Source organism: Lycorma delicatula, chromosome 1 (genome assembly GCF_047948215.1).
Source record: "Lycorma delicatula isolate Av1 chromosome 1, ASM4794821v1, whole genome shotgun sequence".
Taxonomy (NCBI): domain Eukaryota; kingdom Metazoa; phylum Arthropoda; class Insecta; order Hemiptera; family Fulgoridae; genus Lycorma; species Lycorma delicatula.
Window position 1 is genome coordinate 284,373,644 of NC_134455.1, and position 12,510 is coordinate 284,386,153.

The following is a 12,510-nucleotide window of genomic DNA, read 5'->3' on the forward strand; positions in this document are numbered from 1 at the left end:
AACAGAAGACACCAGCATCATATTGTAATGCTAGTACTATTATCTTTAATAGAGTAGTTTTCTGTTGCTTTCTGTATTCTAATATGTTGCCTTCCTGAAAAAGTCCTTTCACTTTCGGGGACACATTTTGGGGGCAGAATAGAGTGTTATACTCACCAGTGGTCATCTGCTCTCTGAGAAGGCCGTGACACTTGTAATGGTGGAAGTCATTAAACCAAGAGTCCCTTCATTCACTGTTTGTATATATATATGCTGCTAGAATTGCAATTCTTGCCTCCTCTACTATGAGAAGGTGAATATCAGGATTTTCCCATTACTGAATCTTAGAGCAAAAAAGTAATTCCTAAATTCTTGTGTACTTTTAGAGAGGTAAAATTAAGTAACACAATATATATGTAACAATCTCTTTATTTACAAATAACAACAAGGAAAAGTAATATTTTTAAGATTATAAAGTAATATAAATAAGTTACAAAATAATAATAGTGATACAATATGAATAATACTTTGGTTATTGGCATTTATGCTACATATATTCATTTAATATTTATAATTACCACTTAAAATATTAAATAATTGTGCCTGTGTAGTTTTACTTAAATTAATCACTGTGTATGTTGTTTTTACAAAGAAAAAATGAAATAAAATAGTATTTTGTTATTCAGTTTAAGTTTGTCTGTACAAATACTGAAAAGAAAACGATGAATTAAAAATGTAATGTTGATAAAGATATATCAGGCAATCAAAATTAACCTAAAAACTACAGAAAAATGTCTTCTGCTAAACTTGCAAGTGTCCTGGTTACTTAACCTAGCTAACAAGATTTAATTATGTGAATCAATCACTGAAGAAGTCTCATGTTGAATGTACTACAAAGCTTCATAAAATAACTGCAATTTTCAGATATGGATGGATATAAATATGTATAGGTAACTATGCAAATTGAATCATGTTAGTAGATTAATATGTTATATGTTTAGATGATTGTTCATCAGTTACATACGTATTGGTTGTTTGCTTAATTGTACCTGTACTACTATAAATGTATATATATTCTACATTTATAGCACTGTATATACTATATAGTACATTTTTCATCATAGTAATACAAATCAATCAGTTTAGTTTCTTGTTGTCGTATCAATAATGATGAAATCAAAAACAGATGTGCATAAACACTGAGTTATGATTATTTTGAGATATTTAAAGAATTAGAATTATATTATATTTAGACTGTATTTTGATTCACTTGGATAGTTATACTCTGAAATTTTTAATAGTGACTGATTATCTTTTAAACATGACATCTCATTAGAGATTGCATAAAATGCAATTGAGAACAGCATCTAATTATATTAGAATCTATTGTCACATTGTAAAATATTAGAATTCTCAGAAATGAGGTTATCAATATTTTCTGGGATATTAGGTAATTTTTTTGTAGCTATTATGGATGGCCTTACACATTTCTCCCTAATTTCTAATTTTAACAAACAGCAATCCTATATAACAAAAGTACGTAAACCAATTATAAGTAAAAACATAACTCTCATATGATGAATAAGCTCCTAGAATTCTTAATGTAACTGAATAAATTAATTCAAATGCAGAATGATGTATGTACATCATTAATGATGAATGATTATGATGCATTCTTTAAATTACGAAGTTTTAGGGATTTTTGTCATATGGAAATCTGTTCAATGTATTTTTATTTCAAAGAATAGCAGTTAAGAGACCGTTTACAAAATTATTTCATCAAAAATACTTCAATCCAGTTTTTGAAGTAAGAATCTGTATTAAAAAGGTTCCATTACAGAAATATGAAAAACCAAAAAAGAATACAATCCAAAACCATAACATGTGTTATGAAAATATTTTAATGAAACTTTCTTCTTTATTTTTACTTAAATAAAAAAAAACTTTTTGCTTAAATTTTAGACTCCAATAAAAAAAAAAGTTCATCTGATAAAATAAATACATACACTATAAAAATATATAAAGCCATTATTAATATGAAAATGAACAGCTGAAATAAATGTGAAAATAACATGAGCATGGCTAATGTATCTGTATTATTTTTGCTTCTTCAGTGATATAATTCAGGCTAAATTAATAAAATCTGCAATCCTGTAAATTATAATAAAAATAAATAATTATAATAAAAAAAAAAAATTGAATTAATGATAATGAACTGTCAACTACAAAGAGCATTATATAGATATACAATAACTAATACATTAAGTTACATTAAATAAAAACTTTTTTAGGTGTAAAAACTCTAGCTGACACATTATTAAATTGCTTACACATATTAAATGTACATATTTTTTTTAAAATGCAGTGATAAAATAATCTTTCCTTAACTACCTCTTTTAAGACAGGAACACTTTAAGGTATCCTTACATTCAGCTACATATCAATAAAGCAAACATAAAAATATATTATTCACCCATATAAATAAAATGTATTGTCAGATTATAGAACTGTTCTTGATCATAGTAATAAGAGAATTGTTCTGATATTCATTAGGTACAATATATTTTTAAGTATACATAATTGTAGTAATTTAAGTACAAATAATAATTAAATAGCCTTGATTACCACCGAAGCTTAAAAAATTGACTAATTATCGTTTACTTAAGAGAAAATATTTTCACATTATTCTTTCAGCATCACTAGTCACATTCTTAATTATAAAACTATAATTAAAGTAATATTAAAGATTTGTAATTAAAATATCTGAAGTCAACCATGGTTAAAAAGTAAAGATAATGTTATTTAGGAACTTCTAAGACTTTATCATCTATTCAGAAGGATTTTTACCTAAAAGTAAATAAATTCTACTGATTTAAGTAATTGAACAGTTTCATTTTACTGCACTGAGTCAAATAACTGGATTTTATTTAAATGATTTTATTAAGTCGTTTTTCTTTTCTTTTTTTTAATATAATTGTACTTTTATATGGAACAGAACTCCAATGAAATACTCATTAATGTACATATTACATTTTTACTGATTTCAAAAACGTTCTCAATTTGATCTTTAAAATGAATATTTAAAGTTTAACCATGACCAAACATAACAATTTCAATGATTTTTTTTTCTTCTATTTTTAAGTTTCTCTGGAAGAACCACAGTAATTTTGTTCCACATCAGTAAAAATATTTTTAAACAAAAGATTACAATATAAATAGATAATTTCAGATGTTTGTAATTATTTGTTGTCACCTTAATTAGTATTGAATGAATATAGTATAATGATAAAATGCCTACAGTAATTCTGTTATTAAAAATATCTGTATTTTCATCCTAAAATTAAAGAAAGTTTTGGAAAATTTGAAAGAAAAATAAAAAATACTCCCACATTCTAGAAGGTAGTTTCTACCTTCTACTAGTGAATAATGTTATTTCATTCTTTTTTTATTTTTGTCAAGATATGAACTTATCTTTTAGGTTTTATATGAACATATTGTTTTGGTTTTAAATAAGAGTAAAAATACTAAAATAAACTTAAAATGTAGATTCAACTTCAAAAAATACATTAATTACAATGAGTTAAATTATTTAATTCTTTAAATTTCAAATTTTTGAGGTTAATGTCAAACTAATTAGTAACAAGAATGAAAAAAATCATAATTTTTAAAGTGTTAATGGTGTTTAACACATGACATTAAGATTAGTAATATATTATTACCATATCTCCATCATATTTGTCTCATAATATTTTTCATATCTATTTATCACTTACTGACCATTTTGGTTGAGTAATTTTTTTTGGATTCATTTTTTACATTAACTAATTGACTGGGTTTTAAAAAATATTTTAAAATGGATCACCTGCTTCTATATTAATCATTAATAAATGTCAACATGAAGTGAAACTATGCTCAGTATATGAAGTAGAATAATATATGAGGAAAGAGTACATGAATTAGATGATCTTTGCAAATTGGTATAATGGGCATGTAATGAAACAATGTAATGAAAAAGACTGGGTACACAAAACAGTTGAGTTCTTTATTAAGCCCTCAATATTATTTATTTAAAGATAAATGCTTTTTTTCATTTGAATAAAATAACTTGGAGCTTCTCTTCTTGATGTATCATATATCAGTTTTAATGAGAAACTTACTAATATTATGTTCATGAATAAATCAGAAAATCTGGCATGCAAATAAATACTTCTTTTTCAGTTTAAAATTGGACAGATCTATTTCAGGCTCATAGGAACCTTGCCAAACAATACTCTGATTGGCCAGTGCTACTGAAGCCAGAAGAATCATGTTTTGGTGCCCAATTTCTTATTCTCACCTGCTCCTGTTTTGTTTATTTAATCCACTGTTTTTTGTTTTTTTTTTTTTATTTAGGAGAGTATGAGGTCTCTTCATAAAATAACCTAACATTTTTAATTACATGCCAACTAAGATATTAAGTGATGTGTAGTTGACACTATTGTGTTCTGCATAACCTCCTCTATAACCATATGTTCTTGGATTGTTGATAATTTGTTTAGTTTTCATGTTATTGTTATTTGAGAGCAAGTGTTAGTAGTGATTTTCAGGAGCAACAATACAACATAAAATTTAGCATGACACTGAGAAAAACTTCCTCAGACCTTTTCAACTTTTGAAACAAGCTTACAGAGATGAGATTCTCTGGGTCATATGCAATGTTAGGAATGGTTTTCACAATTAAAAAGTAGTCGTCAGTCAATTGAAGATGACCCTCAACCAGGAAGACCTTTGCCTTCAACTAATGACACCCATGTTCAGAAAATCAACAATCTGGTGCATTCATATCATCAATTTTGATTGTCAGAGAATTCGCAGAAGAGGTTAGCATCTCAATTGGATCATGCCATGACATTTTGACTGAAAAATTGAACATACATTGAGTTACAGCAAAGTTTGTTCCTCATTTGATGAAAACAAGGAACAAACTTCCTCAAACAAAACAAGGAACAGCATACAGAATATTGAGTGGACATTTGTCAGCAACTTCTTGAACAAGTTAGTAATGACGAAACGTTCATGCATAGGGTCATAAAGAGAGACGAAAGCTGAGTTTACAGCTACGACATAAAGACAAAAGTTCAATCATCACAATGGATTGGCAAAGGATCTCCACACTCCAAGAAAGCATGTCAACCTCAATCCAATACCAATGTGATGCTCTCTGTTTATTTCGATTTGAATGGAATTGTGCATTTTGAATTCTTGCCTCAAGGTGAAACAGTGAACTGTGTATATTATCAAGGCATTTTACAACAGTTATGTGAAAAAATCTGCAAAAAGATACCAGAGTTGTGGCAAGACAGTTCATGGTTACTTCACTATGACAATGTGTCTGCACACTCAGCTTTGTCAGTTCATCAGTTTTATGCCAAAAATCAGATGACTGCGCTCCCTCAACCTCCCAACTCTTCAGACCTGGCTCCTTGCGATTTTTTCTTATTTCTGAAATTAAAATCAGTGATGAAAGGATGCTGTTTTGAGATTATTGATGACATTAAAGCAAGTTCATCACAGACTTTAAAGGCCAATTTGAACGAAGCTATTCAGGACTGCTTTGTAAAGTAGAAATATCGCTGGGAAAAGTGTGTGAATTGGGAGGGAGTCCTTTGAGGACAAGGACCAATAATCTGTAAAATTAATATTAAAGTTAAAAAAAATTAAGTTCGGTTATTTTCCTAACAGACCTCGTATAGCAATTAGAATAACTATGACAAAAAATGCCACGGAATGCCAAAACTAGCAACAGTATCATTCTTAAAATTCTCAAAAGTTACTTTACCTATATAAAAACTATAACTTTTAAAAATGTAAACAAAAAAAATAGAAAAATATATAACTTACGATAAATTTGGATTCAGAGCGGTTCAGGCAAAATAATTAGGGAAAAATTTTAGCATTTGATAGTGGAGAAAACATTTTATTAAATGGTAAAACAATTGAAATGAAACAATTTAGGTTGTCTTCTTTACAACCTAAATAAATTGGTAAACACAAAAAATGGAATCAAAATTAACAAACCAAGCAGTTAAAAAAATAAGCAGATGGGTGCAACAGAATTTGTTTTATTTTCTCCTTATTTTTGTCAGGAAAAGTGAGCCAAAGGCTAAGTAAAAAAAAAAGAAAAAATGAAACATTTAGGGAACCAAAGTACAGCAGATCTTTACCATTACAATGAATGTGAAAGTGAATTAATTAATTTTGAGTGTTTTCAATTGAATATATGGTGAATGTGAATTTTGTTGTCTTGCAAGTCTGATGATAAAAGATAACAGAATTAACACCCACACACTGATGTCTGTGACTACTTTTAACAAAATATAAAAGTGGAAGTAGAACTTCACACATTAAAGGAATTTACCAGAGTATCTGAGATGGGATGTGGTGGAAGATAAACAAAACAAGATAAAATTAGGAGAAGCTAACAATCAGGTGTAAGGGAAGTGAATGAAAAGAGGAGTCGTAAAACTGACAATAGAAAAAGAATTAAGGGAAGTGGCCAAAAAAAGAACAAGAGGCTATCTGAGCCAAATTTGAAAATTAAAAGAAAAGGTGATATTTTAATTAAAAAATGTTTGATACTGTTTAGTATTTTTCCTGTCATTAACTTGATTGCTGTAAGCTCATCAATTTTGACTGATTTTCTTTTTGTCACTGCTCTAAGATATTTTCAGATTCTAGTCTTTATATAGTTTACTGACTGCCTATGTTTCTTCATTCTCTGTACACTGACCAATTAATTTCCTTCTCTTTTCTGATATCATAGATTATCAAATAAGTTCTTCATCACCTACCTCACTATCCTCTGTGTTTTTAACAATACTGTTTAATATTTAAGAGAATGCATTAATAGTTACAACCAGGGCTTTTTTTAGTGAAAAAGTGCTGTAATCAAAAAGGTTCTTTGTTATTTTTCAATTAGATGACAAGAAATAAAGCAAGACTCATGTTTGTATGTTTTGCAACAAATAAAATTAATATAAAATGATGAGGAAACTTTTAAAAACACCTAGAAAGATAAAAAATTCACCCAATTAAAGAAAACAAAATATATGTAGTATATTGTATTTTATAACCAGGATTATAAAACAGAATAACTGTATTTAATTAATGTACATTAGGAATGTTTAAATGCATAACTATTCCTTGTTATTGTCAGCAGATGACTGTATCATCTTAGCACCTGTTTGTAATTGCTTTTTTTATAATAAATACTAAAGTAAATTTGACTTTTTATTTTACCAATAATTAAACTTTGTTCTTCCATCATTTACTTCTAAGTTTTCGTCACTTGCATCACTAACATTTGTAATGCAATTCTATGATACCTCAAACAATCACACTTATTGAGTCCCTCAGAAAATTTTACAGTAAATAATAAAGTAGCTAGGTTGTCTGAACACTATGAACACATTCTATCTGTTCTATCTGAACACATTTCAGATAGACAACTGGGCAATATGAAGCCTTTGGTCACATTTTATATAAGTTCTTTTACATTTTCTTTTCATATTTTGGGGCGTTCTTTATAATACCCTTTTTTAGAGTAATTTACCTTTAGGAAATGGGTAAATTTAAAAGTTTAGAGATGATTCTCTGTAAATATTCCAGCCTTAACACATGTATTATAGAGAAATAGTTTAATATTTACTGAATCAAACTTTTGCTTTCTTTAAGTACTAGTGAATATCAAATCTAATTTAGTGAAACAAGATCTACTACCATTTTTTCTCTTTCATATTAATTTCCATTTTGAGTTCCTTCGGTTATTTTAAATTTGTTACAGCATGCACCACAGTGAAAGGAAATTGTTATTTTTGTGTGAATTACAAAATCTATCCATGAATGAGAAACCTCATGGATCAATTACCCTCCATTTATGAGGTCATAGGCCAAATTTCTTACCCTGAATTCCAGACAGGCTTGAACTTTTTCAGAAATTAAAAATTTGAATTATTCATTAAAACAGAAAACAATCATTATTCGATAAGAAGACTGATGTACATATGACTTGTTTAAAGTTTTTGAGTTGAACTGAATTAAGATGTATTGAGGAAGTTTAAAGATCCATACTGTGAGCACCAAAAGTATTGATGTTTGCAGTAGTCAAAAAGCCATGCAAACCATCGTCCAACAACAATTTTTGTCTATATTACCATGACTTACAAATATAAAATCAAATTAAGTTCCACGATGCTGTACTCAAAAGCTAAAGTTTCCATGATTTTACTACAAATAGAAACAATTTGGGAATAATCAGAATTACTCCAATATCTTTCATGTCTTTCTTGAATAAAAAAATTTGTAAGAAGTCAAATAATGTTATAGGAACAGTTATTTTTGTAGTTGGTTCCACAAAATTGATGCCAGTCAATCTTGTATGTTATTAACTCATTTGCTAATTGATTAAGAATCTATGGAAAAGGCAACTTATTTTGCGCTTGTTGATACAAATTTCAGAATACAAAAAAAAAACATTAAAACCTGTTTGACATGGACATAAAACAATTACAGGGTGATAATAGTGTAGAATACTGTAAGATCACTTACTGTAAATCTTTCTAAGTGAGACTTACATAAAATATTTAACATAAAAAATAATCTTTATTTATCTTATAATTAGCTTTTAATTACAAGACAAAATTACCTTCTAGTAATTACATTCTGGGATAAATTTGCCAACCATCAGATAAATAATTAGTTTTGTATGACAAATAGTGGAGGTTTATAGTATAGTCTTTTCTTCACTCAGACAATCACACTTATTGAGTCTTTCAGAAAATTCTACAGTAAATTATAGAGTAGCTATGTTGTCTGAACACAAGACTTCACATGAACCAATGGACTATCTGAAGTTGTTGGTCACATTTTATACACATTATTTTACATTTTCTCTTCATATTTTGGGGTTTTCTTTATAATACCCTTTTATAGATTTTTTTTTATCTAAGGAAATTGGTAAATTTTAAAGTTTACAGACAATTATTAAATAATTAAGGATTACAATTCTATGTCTATTTTTAATAGATTATCACAATGCCAATTTACAAAATTCTTCATAAAAAAGCCCCAACAAAGTTGTTTTGTTTTTATTTAAATTGTAATCTATAAGCATAAATAATTTTAATAATTGTCAACAAGTTAATAAACAATTTTACATACTACATTACTCTTAAAAAAATTTACATTTTACACAGAAGATACAATCAAATACATATAAATACTTAAATTTAGCATTCTTGAGCGTTAATAGATATATTATTTTATTTACACAATATGACACAAATACACATATTTCCTTCAATAATAATACAAATATTAACAAGTATTGACACGCATATATATATATATATATATATATATATTGATTCTCTGTTTGTACAAAAAAATAATAAAATAAGTTATACCTATATAAATAAGTGAAAATATTCTTGAAAGTATGCACAAATAGTGTAAAATCTTTGGTTTGAAAGTGTAATCAGAATGCAGATCCATAGTCATGAATATATTGTCATCAGAATCATCTGAAAAATAAAAAAATAAACATTGCAAACAGCAAATGTAAATGCCAAGATCATATAAACTCAATTAAAAGGGAAGATAAAATCAAACAACTATTTGTTTTCACAAAAAAATGTAGCACAACAAATAGCAAATATCAACTGTACACTAAGTATATTATACCACATTCACTACCAACATATTACTTTTCCAAAATAAATTATTGATATTGTAGATGTGAAAGTAAAATTGAATTTATGAGCTATGTAAATGAATACAATGCAATATTTAAAATTTATATTTATATTGCAACTATATATTGTAATGTCATTAAACATTATAGATCACGTCAACAATGGTAGGTTTGGAATGAAATAACATATATACCTTTGCTAATGAGTTTGAAGCTTAAAAACTTACTGCATAATAATAACAAAAGAATAAGGTTGGTCTTATTTTTTTTCCAAATAATCTCTTTCTCTTAATTAAAGCAATTTTAATTTAATATTGAAAATTTTCTTCAAAAAACTGGGGAAAAGCACTCTTATTAAAAACTTTAGTCTAACTCAACTTTATCTACGTAAAATTACTTTAAATATTTAAAAATGTAAAGATCAATTTCTTACAAATACATAAATAAAACTTAATTTCACTTTAAAAAATATGTTTAATAAAATAATGCACTTCAGAGAAAATCAGGAAGGTATGAAGGTAAGATGGTAAAATTAACATTTATTTGTAAGTTAAAGATAAGCCTTTGCTTATTTTTTTGTACATTATAAACACAGCACATTATTGAAAGGTGCTGATAATTATAAATTACATCCATGATAAATTACATTAAATGAGCATCCATCTACATTGTTCATATACGTATATTTTATTAAAATTAGTATTATTTTAAGATTCACATTATACCTCTCTACTGTTAAGTTATATTTTTAATTTTACTAGCAGAAACTAGCTAGTGCAGACTATTCAGATAAGACACTTCTTACCTTAATCTTATCATGATCCTTGGGGTAACCTGTAACCTCTAGAGGGCACGTCCTCAGGTGGCAGATTGAGGGTTACCTTCCAGTAATGGGTGGTAGGAGGGAAAATAAAATACCTCCCGCTAACCAACAGGTGAAGAAATGGTCAATGGCCTCAAAGGCAGGTGAGGAAGAAATTTTGAATGTCAGAGATGGCAGAACAGCCTAGGATGTGGGTCTCTGAATCTAATCCCAGTATAGGTTCTGAAGCTGAAAGACGGCAACCCCGTCACTGCAATTACTCTAAAAGATGTTGGTACCATCTTTAGAGGACATAAATATTACTCATAAGTGTCAAAGAAAAAACCAGACCGGAAAAATGGACAGAATGAAGAAAGATTTGAAATAATGGAAATATTAAAATTAACAACATGGAATGTAAGAGGATTAACTAACAAGGAAGCTGAATTGTGTCACAGTCTGTTAGAAAATAAAATAAATATAGCAATGGTAACAGAAACTATAAAGAAACTTGGGGGGAATGGCAGATTTGGATAACTGTATGAAGTGGAGTGGCACAGAATGAGAGCTCACTCTAGTGTAGCAATGCTGGTAGACCAAAAATAGAAAACTCTTTATCAAATCATATACCTTGGTAAATGACAGAATCATTGTGGTCAGATTTAAGATCGATCAAGGCAGTCTTTGTATACACTTCGGAGGATGGTAAGGAGGAAGAATCTGATATTTTCTATTGTCAGTTACAGAGCAACTAGATCTATAAAACAAAACAGATCATGTAGAAATAGTTGGTGATCTTAATGCAAGAGTTAATAGACAACCTATAGAGAATGCGATTGGTACTTTCAGAGAGGAACATGTGAATAAGAATGGTATATGATTGAAAGAGTTTGAAAATGCTAACTTACTCAATGTTACAAATACATGTTTTAGGATAAAAGATATAAACAAACATACTTGATCAGCAAGAAGTTTTAGATTATTGACTGACTATGTGATTATGAATAAACGAATGCCAACACGTGTACAGGGCACTCATGTGTATAGAAGTGAAGATATAGGTAGTGATCATTATATGGTTACGTCCAGGATTGGGTTGTGGATTAAATGGAAAAAGGCCTGATGGACAGTTGTAGGTAAAGGAAGAGAAGTTTATAAAGCCTACTAGCTCCAAGAAAAAAGAATTTTATATATGTTCCAGGTAAGGTTAACAGAATATGTAAACTATGTCCCCACGAGTGATGATATAAAACATGAATGGAATAATATACAAAGTCTTCTGGTGAATGTACTGGATGAAATGCTAGGTAAGAAAGTAGTAAAAATCGTAAAAATGTCTTAGAATATGGAATGAGGAAATAAAACAAGCAATAGAAAGTAAAAAATTAGCCTTTCATCAGTATCTTCAAACATAAACAACAGAGGCACTGGACGTGTATAAGCAGGAACAATATGTCGCAAAAAGTATTATAGTAGAATGCACGATCAGTTGTGGGATAGGTTTGTTAGCAACATAGAAGATGATGTACATGGTCGCCAAACTGTTGCATACAAGATAATGAAACATCTTAATCAAGAGGAAAGAGAAGAAGTGACAATAGAATTTAATTATGAATCGGTAGAGTATTATAAAGATTTATGGTATGACCCAGAAGTAGTTGAAGAGATTCAAAGAGAAGCAGGAAAAGAAGTATGTGTAGATCCACTAATGATTGAGGAACTGGAAAAAGCTATAATTTGTGAAGAATCAAAAGCGACTGGTTTGGATGGTATAAAGTCAGAATTGTCAAATACTCAAAGTTCTGACTGCTACCTTTTCCAAATACATGTTGGAAGTGCTGCATAATTCTGGATGATTGGAGGAAGGCAAAGGTGGTTTTTTCTTCTAAAAAGGTAACAGGACTATAATATCAACTTACTGAGAGATAAGCTTATTAAGTGTTGCCTACAAGGTATACGGGAAAAATATTATTGAGCAACTTCATTTTATTTCTGATGT

General features: G+C 28.5%; 1 protein-coding gene across 2 annotated transcripts in view; it reads right to left on the reverse strand.

Moving 5' to 3' along the window:
* Positions 1 to 390: 390 nt before the first annotated feature.
* LOC142332378 (calpain-1 catalytic subunit-like) overlaps positions 391 to 12,510 on the reverse strand; it is a 455,312-nt gene continuing 443,192 nt past the window's right edge. Inside the window, exons 16-17 of one of the 2 annotated variants that reach the window (XM_075378804.1) lie at positions 9,423 to 9,539; positions 391 to 687 (exon numbers count right to left, since the gene is read on the reverse strand). In XM_075378804.1, the coding sequence (XP_075234919.1) occupies positions 9,513 to 9,539 (27 nt within the window). In that variant the 3' untranslated portion in view covers positions 391 to 687; positions 9,423 to 9,512. Of the gene's footprint in view, positions 5,461 to 9,422; positions 9,540 to 12,510 lie in introns of both variants that reach the window. The other variant, XM_075378795.1, reaches the window with a different exon arrangement.